The sequence below is a fragment of the Schistocerca gregaria genome, chromosome 11 (assembly GCF_023897955.1).
Source record: "Schistocerca gregaria isolate iqSchGreg1 chromosome 11, iqSchGreg1.2, whole genome shotgun sequence".
Classification (NCBI taxonomy): Eukaryota; Metazoa; Arthropoda; class Insecta; order Orthoptera; family Acrididae; genus Schistocerca; species Schistocerca gregaria.
In genome coordinates this window covers 149,458,318-149,473,669 of record NC_064930.1, presented here as the reverse complement: position 1 = coordinate 149,473,669, position 15,352 = coordinate 149,458,318, and the positions used below count along the sequence as shown (strand labels likewise).

At 44.6% G+C, this 15,352-nt stretch overlaps 1 protein-coding gene across 11 annotated transcripts in view; it reads left to right on the top strand.

The window, feature by feature from the left end:
- The window catches only part of LOC126295474 (amyloid beta A4 precursor protein-binding family B member 1-interacting protein), a 498,949-nt gene that overhangs the window by 449,588 nt on the left and 34,009 nt on the right, over positions 1-15,352 (top strand). For all 11 annotated transcript variants that reach the window (XM_049988021.1, XM_049988011.1, XM_049988016.1 and 8 more), the window contains 4 exons: positions 5,543-5,780; positions 11,413-11,612; positions 11,699-11,902; positions 14,869-15,039. In XM_049988021.1, coding sequence (XP_049843978.1) covers positions 5,543-5,780; positions 11,413-11,612; positions 11,699-11,902; positions 14,869-15,039 — 813 coding nt within the window. The remainder of the gene's footprint in view (positions 1-5,542; positions 5,781-11,412; positions 11,613-11,698; positions 11,903-14,868; positions 15,040-15,352) is intronic.

Here is a 15,352-nt window from a genome sequence, read left to right as displayed (position 1 = left end):
TTTTTTTTTAAGATGATGAAAACAATAGAATGTGCCCAGGTTGCGAAGATAGCAAATGAGTTGTTATAAATGGAGTTACAGTAACAAAGCAGAAACTAGTATTACTGTCAAATTTAAATGAACTTTATGTAGCTTTCGAAAATTCTCATCCTGAATGCAAAATTAGAAGGTTAAAATTTTGTGACCTCCTCCCTAAGTGGTGTATTTTGGCTGGATCCTCAGGGATTTGTTTATATCATAAAAATGACAAACTGATGATGCAAAACCCGGTGATCTTAACTACGACGAGTTACTAGATTTAATGGTTGTGACACTAACCGTAATGACTGTATGATGAGTTTGTGTAGTAAATGCTCTGGTAAGGAAACTGTTATTGAATTGTTTCCAAATATGAGGAGGAAATGCCAGACAGTATTACCTTCAAACAGTGGGTCACAGCTGACAGGGAAGAAATGATAACAGTAACAATTTGTCCATTTTATTTGGACTGTTGAGCTCCGTGGCCGTGGATAATGATATTTCACTGAAAAAATACGGCAACCAGCCACTTTTAAAGTGACTGGTTGCCATATTTTTTCAGTGAAATATAATGATAACAGTAGTTAAATCTCAGGAAGAGTACTTGGAATCTTTAATTACAACTTACAAAGACTCAAAAGTCACCACTATGTTTCTAAAATCCAAAGTAAGTATTTGAAGGACAAAAAAGCACAACTTCATGAAACTGAATGCATAGTGCTAGCTGATTTTGCAGAAAATTTTACATTTGTGATTCAGGTTGCAACTCAAGGGTACCACTGGGCCATTGACCAGGGTACAGTGCATCCATTTATTCTCTACATTAAAAATGAGAAATATGAAGTTTGCAGTTCTTCAATTTGCATTCTAGGCGACCACGTGGAGCACAACACTTTGGCTTAGATGTGTTTCAAAAGTATTTAATAAAATAAAAGAAAATTTTCCCAAGGTTGAGAAGCTGATATACTTCTCAGATGGAAGTGGTAGTCAGTATAAGAATAAAAAGAATTTTTCAAATATGTGCAGCCGCAAAGTATACTTTGGGTTGGAGGCCGAATGGCAATTTCTTGCATCTTGCCGTGGTAAAAATGCGTGTGACGGAGTAGGAGGTACAACAGAACGTGAACGTGAAGTAAAGCCAGCCTACAAAGACTAACCACAGACCAAATTCTCACAGTACAGTACATGTATGTCTTTTGCAAGGATAATATTAAAGGCGTTACCTATTTTCTGATCGAGAATGAAAGAAGTGGTTCTGCATATCAAAACGACACTTCAAACCAGATTTGAAAACTGTAGAGCAATAAAAGGAACAAGGCATTTCCACAAATTCCTTGGCACTGCAGAAAACGTAGTTCGGTGCTGCGTGATATCAGAAACCGAAATTTATGGGGATCATTGTGTCAGTAAATTTAAATCTCTTTAATGTTGAATGACATATTGGCATGTGTGTCTGATGGACAGTGGTGGCTTGCAGAGGTTGAAAGTCTGCCAGTGACAAAGTTTGGATACCAATGACAAATGTTTTAAGGAAACTTTCAGTGCTCGAACTTACAACAGCAACTGGGAGATCTTATTGCACACGAGTAGGCAACTGCCGTAAGATCAGTTGTAGAGTAATGTCAATTATCTCCTCATTTTCAAAAATTCATATCTTTGTTCACAGACAGGTATCAATGTTGAAATTTCTACAGTACGTTGCTATCACATAGGTGTAGCAGGAAATTTAAAGGGGGGAGGAACTACATCTCGTGGTAGTAACTCTTTTTTAGTGTAAGATCAGTGTCCAGTGGGAAACTCAGCCAGGCAAGTACTAAAGATGTTAAAAAAGTTCAAGATACTCACAAAAGTAAAATGAAAAATGTTAGTATATTTCATCAAAATATTGGGGGATTGAAGAATAAAATTGATGAGCTTCTGCTTTGTTTAGAAGATATAGAAACTGAGAATGTAATAGATGTACTATGCCTGTCTGAGCATCACATTGTCACTGATATGCAAAAGGTTAGCATCAATGGGTACAAATTAGCTGCACATGTAAGTAGAGATAATATGATGAGAGGAGGAGTTGCCATATATGTCAAAAGCTTCCACAGTGCAAAAAATTTAGAAACTAAAATTTTTTGTGTAGAGCAACATATGGAAGCATGTGCCACTGAACTTAAACTAAATGATGGCACTTTCATAATTGTAACAGTGTATAGGTCCCCCTCAGGGAATTTCCAGCTATTTACAGAAAACTTGGATGCTTTGTTGTGCTATCTGTCAGGCAGGGGGAAGCAAATTATCATTTGTGGGGATTTCAATGTTGATTCCCTGAAAGAGTGTAATAGGAAGAATGACCTTGTAGTATTGCTCAGTTCTTTCAATTTGAGCTCCGTCATTGATTTTCCTACTTGGATAACAAAGAACAGCAGGACATTGATAGATAACTTTTTTATAGACCAAGATAAGTTTAAGGACATAAATGCTTATCCTGTTGAGAATGGTCTTTCAGATCATGGTGCACAGCTGGTTACAGCACATGGCATAGCTCCATGCAGTATATCAAATCAGAATTTCAAAGCAGTGCATTCAATTAACAATACAAATACTGCAAACTTTAGGGAAAGACTACATCAGCTAAACTGGGATGAAGTCTATAAGGAACCAGATGCAAACTTGAAACATAATTTATTTCACGATACATTTTTAAGGGTATTTGAAAATTGTTTTCCCAAGAAAATCGTTAAACATAATTCCAAGAAAACATGTAAAAAACCTTGGCTAACTAAAGGAATAAGAATAGCTTGCAACGGTAAAAGAGAATTACCTAACAGCAAGAGGGAGTACTTACCGTAATTGTTCAATATTATAAAAACTATTGTGCGGTACTAAGAAAAGTTATTAAAAAGTCCAGAAGCATGATTATCATGTCTGAGATCAGTAACTCTGATAGTAAAATTAAAGCAGTTTGGAATATTATTGAAAGGGAAACAGGGCAACCAAGACCACAGGAAGACTTTAGTGCCATAAAACTGAATGACAAGTGTACTAACAAACAATCTGAAATTGGAAATATTTTGAATAATCATTTTTTAAATGTTGTGGAGAAAGTAGGATCTAGATCTTCACTAGAAGAGCCAAGGCTTCTAATAGAAGAGGCCATACCTGTGCAGTTTGAAACAACTGTATTTCCACGAACCTCTCCCTCTGAAAACAGTAAAATAATAAACTCACTGAAAAGTAAAAGTTCTTATGGAATTGATGGCATTTCCAGCAAGGTACTTAAAGCTTGTTCCCCACAGATAAGCAGGATTCTCAGCCACATATGTAATAGCTCTTTGGAGCAGGGTGTTTTCCCCGATAGACTGAAATATGCCATTGTAAAACCATTGCATAAAAAGGGGGATACGTCGGATGTCAACAACTACCGCCCAATCTCTCTTCTGACAGCTCTATCAAAGATTTTTGAGAAAGTAATGTATTAAAGAGTAGCCTCCCATATATGTAAAAATAAAGTACTAACAAAATGTCAGTTTGGTTTTCAGAAAGGCTTTTCAACAGAAAATGCTATATACGCTTTCACTGATCAAATATTAAATGCTCTGAATAACCGGACATCACCCATTGGTATTTTTTGTGATCTCTCAAAGGCCTTTGATTGTGTAAATCATGGAATTCTTTTAGATAAGCTAAATCATTATGGTTTGAGTGGGGCAGTGCACAAATGGTTTAATTCATACTTAACTGGAAGAATGCAGAAAGTTGAAATAAGTGGTTCATGTAATGTTAAAACAACAGCTGATTCCTCAAACTGGGGGGCTATCAAGCACGGGGTCCCACAGGGTTCGGTCTTAGGTCCTTTACTGTTCTTGATATACATTAATGACTTACCATTCCACATTGATGAAGATGCAAAGTTAGTTCTTTTTGCTGATGATACAAGTATAGTAATAACATCCAAAAACCAAGAACTAAGTGATGTAATTGTAAATGATGTTCTTCACAAAATTAAGTGGTTCTCAGCAAATGGACTGTCTTTAAATTTTGATAAAACACAGTATATACAGTTCCGTACAGTAAATGGCACAACTCCAGTAATAAATATAGACTTTGAACAGAAGTTTGTAGCTAAGGTAGAATTTTCAAAATTTTAAGGTGTGTCCATTGATGAGAGGTTAAACTGGAAGCAACACATTGATGGTCTGCTGAAACGTCTGAGGTCGGCTACGTATGCTATTAGGGTTATTGCAAATTTTGGTGATAAGAATCTCAGTAAATTAGCTTACTATGCCTACTTTCATTCACTGCTTTCGTATGGTATCATATTCTGGGGTAATTCATCGTTGAGTAGAATAGTATTCATTGCACGAAAACCTGTAATCAGAATAATTGCTGGAGCCCACCCACAGTCATCTTGCAGACATCTATTTAAGGATCTAGGGATCCTCACAGTAACCTCACAGTATATATATGCACTTATGAAATTTGTTGTTAATAATCCAGTCCAGTTCAAAAGTAACAGCAGGTGCACAGCTATAACACCAGGAGAAAGGATGTTCTTCACTATGCAGGGTTAAATCTGACTTTGGCACAGAAGGGGGTAAAGTCTTTGGTCACCTACCAAACAGCATCAAAAGCCTGACAGATAGTAAACCAACATTTAAAAATAAATTAAAAGAAGTTCTAGATGACAACTCCTCCTACTCATTGGCTGAATTTTTAGATATAAATGAAGGGAGGGAAAAAAACTAACTTAAGCATTAGTGTTATGCAATATTTTGTGTAATGTAATATCTTGTACAGACATCTTTCATTAACCTGACACGTTCCACATATTACGAAGTGTCGTATTCATGATCTATGGAACAAGTATTAATCTGATGTAATCTTTGCAAAAATCATATTTTTATATTCACTACCACCTGAGATAACTAACACTAAACTTTACAAAAGAATCAAAATTTTCAAATTTCAAAAATTCATAAAAAATCGAGGAAACATTTGTAAGTGTTCTTGCTCTATATGACATCTACCTATACGAAAAAAATACTATAATAACTCCTTGTTTGTTATTTTTGGGCCTAAAAAGGGGATTTTTGAAAATTTGGATACCGAACTTTGGAGGTCAATTTGACTGGTTATTTTTGAAATTACGGTATTTTCTGTAATAGACAATGTTGTAGAGGACACTTTTCTATAAACAATTGTGCCAATTGCAATGTTGTAACTTAACCCAGTGCAGAGATAATAGTATTTTTGCTTATGTCTTTAAACTGAAACATCATCACACTCTTAAAAACAAAAATGGCCGCCAGTCAGTAAAGGTGAAAGGTAAATTTAAAAAAAAAAAAAAAACTGTTTTGAACTTCTCAGTTATAGGGTAATCACATACAAAAAATTAAAATATTTAAAATGATCGACCGATTGACTTAATTTTTGTCGGACCACTTCATTTTATTAACAAAAAACTGCACTTTGACCTCTCTCGCGGCAGCCGGATCTCGGGCGGGGAGTGGTACTGACCGATTTGGTGTCGCAGATGGACGTGGCGAGCCGCGCCAAGGCGGAGAAGATAAAGATCGCACTGGAGAAGATGAGGGAGGCGAGTGTGAAGAAGCTCTTCATCAAGGCGTTCGGCGGCGACGGCAGCTCCAAGAGCCTGCTGGTGGACGAATCGATGACGGCGGGCCACGTGGCGCGGCTGCTCGCCGACAAGAACCACACAGCCATGGACCCGTGCTGGGCCGTCGTCGAGCACCTGCCCGAGCTGCACATGGGTAGGTGGCCCGGTGAGACAGTTAAAAAAAATGTGTGGTCTCGCACACATTCTAGAGTTGAGCCGCGTGGTGTTAGCACGTCAAAAAGGCAGTAGCGAAAGGGATCACTAGCTTCTTGCAATCTGGCGACAACTGCACTAGCCGTATTTTTTGTTTGATACGTTGTTGTTGCCAGTCGTGAGACTGGTTTGATGCAGCTCTCATTGCTCTCCCGATTTTATTGGTGTCCCTTCCTCTTTTCCTGTTTACTTCACGGGTCAGCACAGTTGCACAGGTTGAAGCAATGTTGCTGGCAATTGGTGGCTGTATGCTCTCCCCAATGTCATCACTTCCCTCTGTACTCAATCTGTGTGTTTGAGTGTGAGAAGATTTTTCTAGAGGCAGGATGTGGGAACTGATGTGAGACGCAATTCACCTGCACTGATTTGGTTGAAGATACCTCGGGTTCCACGAACGCACGCGCCCCCCCCCCCCCCCCCCCCCTCCCATCCCAACTAAACTTTTTCCCTATGCAGCGTGTGAATGGCACTCGGGAAGAACGGTTCTGTTATCAGTATCGAGTGGTGAGATACCGTTGTTTCACTGTACGTAGTACTCGGACAATTTTTGAGCTGCCATAATTTTTACCAATAACAGGTGGAATATTTTATAATAATAGCAATATCTCGTCTCGTTACTAGCATCTAACAGTTTTCTGTAAAACTAATAAAACACGGCCGTCTCGATAGAGGACGCCACGACCGATTTCGGTAGCAGCAGACCGGAGGATTACGGCGCAGTGTACGGCAGCAGCTGGTGAGGGTCGCTTCCTCAGCTGAGCTAACAGTGCAGGTTAGAGCGGTGCCTTCTGATCCCGTCTCTCCAGGCACATCGTACGGGACTGCCTCGTATTCATTTTTATCTTGCAGGCACAGCACTGTATCTGAACAGTTTTGAAGCAGAGCTCACACGATTTCGTGACGGACGGAGGAAACGACTGTTCCTCCACCCTTCCCCCTTGTCGGGTAACTGACATTTGTGACAACGGGAAGCACCATTAGAGGCATTGGCATTATTGGAGAGGATAATTAGGAGGACAATTTTGGTAAGAAACACTGGAGCCTGGAAATTAAAAAATGTGTCAGGAAGAGAATTCGCCTCAATTGCGGAGTGCATTAAAACACTAGATTTCGGGAGAGGTGTGCCGTGCCGGTTTCCGGACCGAGCCCGACTCGCCGACTGACGGCTGGCCCGGATGTGGGTTTGACAGTTTTCCCGATCCCCTAGACGAATACTGTTCCGGTTCCTGTGTCGCACTTGGGATAGAAAATGTGCAAACACTTTGAAACGTGTGTCACATTTTGATTGTGGAAAACACGCTAGATGCAGTCACGACAGATACGGGAGTTCCTACGTGGGATGTGGGTTGTGGAGGGTGATCTGACAAATGATTGTAGCGGTTCGGTGCCTGATGTGGTTCGACCTCTACGTGTGGAGTAGCCAGTGCAGTTCGTCAATTATTCGTCCACGTACCGTTTTATTGTAAAATTGAACATGTCACCCTAATACAATATTAAAATATAATTGAAAATGTAGGTGTATAATTCCTTACAGGTCTAATTGACTATTTATCTGTCTGAAAGTCTAGCCATCACGGTGTGTAGTCGTTTAGCTGTGGAAGGTCTCGGGCATGTGGCTCTCCTGTGACGTGCACTGTACTCTGGTAGTATGTCGTGCAATCACGGAGACGATTAATTTCTTCAAATAATTACTGACTGCGACCCTCACTTTCTGCGGTTAAAGTATCCTCTGGCACATCTCCTCCGTCTTTGCGTCCTTTCGCCTTTTCCTATTTCTTCTACGGGGTCGGGGTCGTTACGTGGGTCGACGTGTGGGTGGGTGCCCTTCCTGTCGCAATCTGTGCACCCCGTGTGTCAGTGTTCCGGAAGGAGAACGTGTACGGAATATTTGTGAAGCTCGTATCTGAGGACATACGAGGGTTCCGACCCGGTATTCGCCCGGTCAATAGGGGAAAACCTTCCGAAATCCCTGTCCAGCCGACCGGCTCCCGTCGTCAGTCCCCGAGGCGGATTCCGTGCGGGGAAGGCTCGTCCCCCCACCCCGAAAGTGTCCGTTTAACGTGTTCGGCTGTCTGGGCGACAGATTAGTCCTGCACTGTACAGTTTTTTGAGGGGTGTGCTTTGATTGACTTTTTAGGCATTTTGCTTTAAGTTTCTTCTCGTTTCGTTCCGTAATTTATTGTACATCTGTGTTCCCCGGCAGAAAATATTTATACATCTGGTGTCTGCTCTTTCAGACGTGTCAAAAAGAATAGACTCCACAAGTGTAAATGTACGTATGGCAAACAGTGATACCTTCAGTACAGATCGGGTGAGGCTGTGAGCGACAGGGCCGGTAGACGGGAGGGATACCTAAGTAATCTGCGAGAAGTTGGGAATTTGGGTAGGACGGGAAGCACGGTCGAATGGCGAAACTTGCGGAGGTGACTGGTCGCGTAAAGTGGGAAATTCGTGTTGGAGTCTGGGCCCTGCACCAATTTTCACTCGTCGCCATCGGATTTATTTTGGTACCCAATTGCGGCCAATGTCGGTAGCTTCTCTTTTGTCGAGAGAATACTTTTAGCGTAGTGGTTTGGAAAGGCTGCAGGCTATCGTCTGCGCCTTCACTGTAAATGGGATCGGCTGCCTTATTCAAAAATTTCGCCACCCGGGAGTGACGTGGTGCAAGCTGTAGGCGCTTATCGTGCAGTACACAGAGAGAACATCACGACTTCTGAAAGAAATGGTGCCATTTGTTTTGGAAAGATCGGACAGACGTTCCTGGTGGGGATGAAAGTGGAACGAGATAATTACTGCAAGGGAAGGTTAATGACACGACTGGCACAGTTAAGCATTTCACAATTACAGAGTTGTCAGCCAGTTTGCTCTCTGATATTGCAGACAAGAGGTTTACAAATTTGTGGCCGATAAGGTTATCACAAATTTTGTGCACAGAGCGTCACAAAGCTTCTGAACGGTGTCCGCAAAAGTAGGGGATTGTGAGCCACGTTAATTTTTCTGCAGAAGGGGAAGAATTACACAGTCACGTAGTCACAAGCCGTGAAGTGGGGGTCAAAAATGGCAACGTGGAGCGGAAAACGACAATTTGAGGGTTTGGGGGGGGGGAGTCCATACTGTCCAGACACAAGAGCTTCTGAAGTGCCGCAAAATTTTTTCCACGTGAAAACTGGTAACTGCTGTCTTTTTGGAACAGAAAGGAAATACTTCTTGCTGATTTTATGGGAAGAGGCGGTACAATTAAGTCTGAAATTTACTGTGAACTACACATTCAGAGGAACCGCCCAGAGCAAAAGATCTTGGAGTCTAATTCTGGCACATTTTTGTGTACGGTAACACTACTGCCTTGTGCACACGAACGTCGCCGAACAGTTTTGACTGAGACCCAATCGATCATTCTCTGTACGGAACTGAGTTGTCACCCAGTGATTTTCACCTGTTTCTCAAGGTGAAAAAATAGTGACGTCACAGTGATTTGGAGGTGCCGACAAGTTAGAAGAGAGTGTCAAAGTGTTGCTCGGTTCACAGGTGGCAGAATTACACGACAAGGGCTTCGAGAAGCTCGTTCTTCGATAGGACGAGTGCATTAATCTAATGGGCAGTTATGTCGAAACACAGTGTGGCAGTGGCATTGGGGAGAGAGGGTGGCCGGAGGGCGGGGGGTGGTGGGGGGAGGGTTGCCCAAATAACCAGAAACACCAAGAATGTGACACATTAGTGCACCCAGTAGTGCAGCAAAACAGTCCGCATTCAAAACACCTTTCAGTTGTCCCAGAATGGATACCTTCAGGTCACGTGTGGTTTTCAGTGAAATGTCGTTCTTTACTTCCTGCAAAATGGTCGCAAGGTTGGGTAATGACCGTGGAGGTGGACTGCAGTCACACACCCAGCCCTCCAATATAGACCACTAAAGATCAATACTACTCAGATCAGCTCAATAGTACTCAGATCCGGATACTGCGGTGGCCAGGGGATGACAGTTCAACCTCGTACTCTTAAAGCTGGTCTCTGATTATATGAGCTGTACGAACAGGAGCCCCGTCATCTCAGAACACAGCATCACCGTCAGAGAACAAACGTTATACTAAGGGACGGACCGTATAGGCCGTAACGGCCACACGATGCTTTGCAGTAGTTCGACTTTGCAGAGTAACCTCGGGGCCCTCGGACTACCGCGGCACAGCTGGCCGAATCGTAATCGCTCCAGCCACATTTCGTTCTCGTGACGTAAACTCGACCCGAAGTCGTAGACTGTGTGAAATGAAGTGCCCAATCGAATGACATTTTTCTGTTGCTCCGTAGTCGGGTTTTACGACGTTTTCCCGTTTGAGCTTTTGCATCACTGGAATTCCAGATTGCCCTGCGATTCCCCCCTTACGGGGCACCCTCCGTGTCGTTTCGGTGACGACAAGGTCGTTTGCGAGAGGGACATTCTTTACTGCAGTGACTTCTGCTCCTGTCGTCGTCTCATTTTCTGTCACAGTCCTCTCCGGTGACTGTCCGTCACGACCGCTCGACACTCTTTCGTGGCCTCATGAGTTGCAGCAAAAGTTTTTCCACTCTCACTGCGAGCAACTGAAATCTCTGACACGGTACCTTTCTGTACAAAAAACAGTGGACTCCCTTGCTCGCGAAAGAACTGCACCGTACGAGCATCGACAATTTGCCCACGTTCGAATTCACTCTTACGTAACGCATTCGCAGCTACGTGGGATACTCTCCCGACTGCAACTGACTCGCGACGTATCGAGAATGTCGCTCGTGGCTGGGCGGTGAGGCACTACCCGTAGGCTGGGCTAGCCATCCGCATTTTCGTTCGCAGTGTTTCTGTGTTTTCGTTCGCACTGTGTAGCCAAGTGTGTGCAGCTTAATAAAGAAACTATTAGTGCACTCGTATCCTTTTCGTAAATTGACGCAACTGACTTGCTAGATAGTCCTCGTACGTAAGTTATAGGCTGTGCCAGAAAAAAACTCGATGGATAGAACGGTACAGACGACGTGGAAAGTTGGGGGGGGGGGGATTCGGGCTAAAATTTGGACAATTCGTCAGCATGCAGATCGTCTCCGTACGTCTGTCCCAATGTAGGGGCCCCGTGGGTGCCTCGTACCGATAGTCGATCGAGGAGGACGTCTCGACACTTGGCGATGGAGAGGGGTGGGGATTTCCTTCTCTGTTCTCCGATGTTGTACATATCTGAATTCGTTCACTGTCTGTAACAGACTACATTATTAATACTGCTCACTTTAACTTTCCGGATGTAATTTCGCAAAATTACGTGACACCGGCGTGGAACGGTACGGAACTGAACTGGTGGGTTTACTTGGCCATAGTACGAACGACTACCGTCTGTCGCCAGAGTCGTGGGAAGGTGGAGCTCACCTATAAAGGGCCGCGTACGGGACGGTCGTGCGACTCGTACGATGTACTTGTACGGAGTCGCTCTTGCTACGGGGTAGGCAGGTCCCACTACGGCTGGGGCTACATTTCGCTCTTTCGCGTGACGTGTAGGTCCCGAAGTGAAAAAGTGAAATTAGAAGAGGCCCCGTTCTGAGTGTCGGCTCTTCTCTGTGGACAGAGCGTGCCTACGAGGATCACGAGCTGCTGGTGGAGAACCTGCTGATGTGGACCCGCGACTCGAAGAACAAGCTGCTGTTCGTGGAGCGTCCCGAGAAGGTGGCGCTCTTCACCGGCCCGGAGCTGTTCCTGCTGCCGCCCGGGCAGCGCGGCTGCGCGCAGTCGGACTTCGACGACCACTCCCGCACCCTGCTGCTCGAGGTACGTACCGGGTGTGCCGGAACGGGAAGTGGCTCTCGCCGCGACGGCCGGGCGGGGCGAGTGACTGAGCCGTTTTCTCTGCGCAGGAATTCTTCTCGGGCGGAGCGGGCGTGCCGGAGGTGGAGGGCCCGCTGTTCCTCAAGTCCGACTCGAAGAAGGGCTGGAAGCGACACCACTTTGTGCTGCGTGCCTCCGGCCTCTACTACCTGCCCAAGGAGAAGGCGCGAGGCGGCGGTGGCGGGTCCTCCGCCCGCGACCTTGCGCACCTCGCCTCCTTCGACGTCAACCAGGTGAGTGTGCGGTCGACGGGGGCGGGAGCTGACTGAGGTGGTACGCGTAGGCCTCCGATTTGTTTTCCGAGTTCGGGCCTAAAACTTTTTAGTGTCACTGTCGTCATCTCTGACACTTGTTATTTAAGTTTGTTTGTAGTCGCAGAAAAAGTGACACGCTCAAAAAACGAAAGAGTAAATTATAGAAAAAATTCTTAACATAGTAGTGTAAAATGCCTAAACTTTACACGGGGCTATCCGTGCCCTGTAAGTTCTCGTTCGCTCGTAACCTCGGCTTCGAGCCCCCGTGGGCGCTGACACCGCCTGTCCTCGTTATTAAGCAGATGTCCGTAATGTATGTCTGTGTGGTACTGGATCTGCCACTTGGTGCCTAGCTAATAGACAGCTCGTAATTTGATAAGAATTAGCAGTACTTACGTACTAATTAAACATAGTTTTTGCAAGATCTTCCTTTCTGGTTACGTTGGAATAGTGTTTATGACTTCGTAGGAAATGTGTCGACCTCGATAGTGGTAACAAAATATTTTTTCAGTTTCTGCTTTTGTCCATTAAAAGTGTTTCAATTTGGTTACGTGTCGGCAAAGGCAACTGACGTGAAGAAAGAAAAGGAGAAAAAAAATTTGGAGCAATCGTGAACCTTGCCTCGAAGCCGTACCGCACGGTCAACTCGTTTATCGTGCGGGATGACTTCGTGAATATTTGTTGCCGATGAGGATCCCCAGATGCGAGATTCCAGTGTGTTCACTGCGACAGTGAGTGTAAAATGTGCTTCGTCACACTACTAAAGCGTTTCTAGGTCACGTGTAACCAATTTAGACCTTTGCAAGAAAAGTGACATCTGCGTTTCATTGCAAAACTCCGCGAGTACTGTGAAGTCCGTGCGGCTACCGTTTCGCAGTCCCTCACAGCACTTCTCGAACGGTGAACCGCGGAATTCTCGACTGCTGTGACACGGCCGTGCACCGCTCGAAGATCGTACGTCCCGTATTCTCGGCAGTCACGACAGTAAGTTCTGTGACAGTTTGTAGTACGACTGGCTGTCGGCACCTCTCGTGAGCCGTTCACGAATCGCCAGGTAATTCCAACTTCCGAATGCTATTCTTCGACCCCAGTGTCAAAAGAAGTCGCTCCGTATTCCTTAAACGTGTCGATACTCTCGAAGAGTAGTGACACAATCTGGACTCCATTCCTGTGCAGTTGGTTAACTGTATGGTAAATAGTTCACTGTTTACATTGACCCGAGTGGTGAAAGTTTAATTATAACCACTCTGTGTGTAGAACACCCAGTCAGATTTAACCCAAGTCCTTAAGGCACTACTGAAAAGCAAACAAATAAATAAGTAAAATATATATAAAAGTAACACACAGAGTTTTGAGGTCAGTTTTTTAGTTAATTTTGTGGAGAAGTTCACTGTCAGGAGACGATAATTTTATTGTTTTGAACAATGTCGGTAATGGGGTGTACGTAAGTACAGTACTGGCAATTAAAATTACTACATCAAGAAGAAATGCAGATGATAAACGGGTATTCATTGGAGAAATATATTATACTAGGAGTAACATGTGATTACATTTTCACGCAATTTGGGTGCATGGATCCTGAGAAATTAGTACCCAGAACAACCACCTCTGGCCGTAATAACGGCCTCGTCACCCCTGGGCATCGAGTCAAACAGAGCTCGGATGGTGTGTACAGGTACAGCTGCCCGTGCAGCTTCGACACGATACCACAGTTCATCGAGAGTAGTGACTGGCGTATTGTGATGAGCCAGTTGCTCGGGCACCATTGACCAGACATTATCAATTGGTGAGACATCTGGAGAATGTGCTCACCAGGACAGCAGTCTAACATTTTCTGTATCCAGAAAGGGCCGTACAACACCTGCAACGTGCGGTTGTGCATTATCCTGCTGAAATGTAGGGTTTCGCAGGGACTGAATGAAGGGCAGAGCCACGGGTCGTAACACATCTGAAATGTAACATCCACTGTTCAAAGTGCCGTCAATGCGAACAGGTGACAGAGACGTGTAATCAATGGCACTCCATACCATGACGCCGGGTGATACGCCAGTATGGCGATGACGAATACACGCTTCCAATATCCGTTCACCACAATGTTGCCAAACACAGGTGCGACCATCGTGATGCTGTAAACAGAACCTGGATTCATCTGAAAAAATGACGTTTTGCCATTCGTGCACCCAGGTTCATCGTCGAGTACACCATCGCAGTTGCTCCTGTCTGTGATGCAGCATAAAGGGTAACCGCAGCCACGGTCTCCGATCTGATAGCCCGTGCTGCTGCAAACGTCGTCGAACTGTTCGTGCAGATGGTTGTTGTCTTGCAAACGTCTCCATCTGTTGACTCGGGGATCGAGACGCGGCTACACGATCCGTTACAGCCGTGCGGATAAGATGCCTGTCATCTCGACTGCTAGTGATACGAGGCCCTCAGGATCCGGCACGGCATTCCATATTACCCTCCAAAACCCACATATACTGTATTCTGCTAACAGTCATTGGATCTCGACCGACGCGGGCAGCAGTGTCACGATACGATAAACCGTAATCGCCATAGGCTTCAATCCGACCTTTATCAAAGTTGGAAACGTGATGTTTCACATTTCTCTTCCTTATACGAGTCATCACAATGACATTTCACCAGGAAGTAGTGGTCAACTGGTGTTTGTGTATTAAAAATCGGTTGGAAACTTTCCTCATGTCAGCACATTGTAGGTGTGGCTTCCGGTGCCAACATTGTGTGAATGCTCTGAAAAGCTAATCATTCGTATATCACAGCATCTTTTTCCTGTAGGTTAAATTTCATGAGTGTAGCACGTCATCTTTGTGGTGTAGCAGTTTTAATGGCCAGTAGTGTAGTTGTCACGTCCATTTCCCGGAAAGCCCACAGAGACAGCACACGACCAGCTGCCTCCCCAGTGTACTGAAACCGCCGTCGATTCGCAGGTCTACTACGGCGTGGGCTGGCGCAAGAAGTACAAGGCGCCGACAGACTTCTGCTTCGCCATCAAGCACCCGCGCCTGCAGCAGCCCAAGTCGACCAAGTACATCAAGTTCCTGTGTGCCGAGGACGAGGCCTCGCTGCACCGCTGGGTCGTCGGCATCCGCCTCGCCAAGGTGAGAGCCTGCCTGCACCGTCCGGTGTACTACCTGTCGGACCGCGCCCGGCGGTTTGTCGCGGTGTTACTTTTGTACCGCACGGTCGTCTTTCGTTATTGTGGTATCTGCTCACAAAGTTTGGGCTTTTTTCAGAGCACGGACAAAAAAACAGTTTCACACTGTAGCACGACAGAAAGTGCTGTCATTTGTCACTCTCAGCAGTTCACTTTATTCGGCACCATGAATTTCTACAATTTATTCCTGTTCTTTTAAAAGATAGATTTAGTACAGTTTCCTCCTCCCTCTGAATCACACTGGGACACTACTAAAT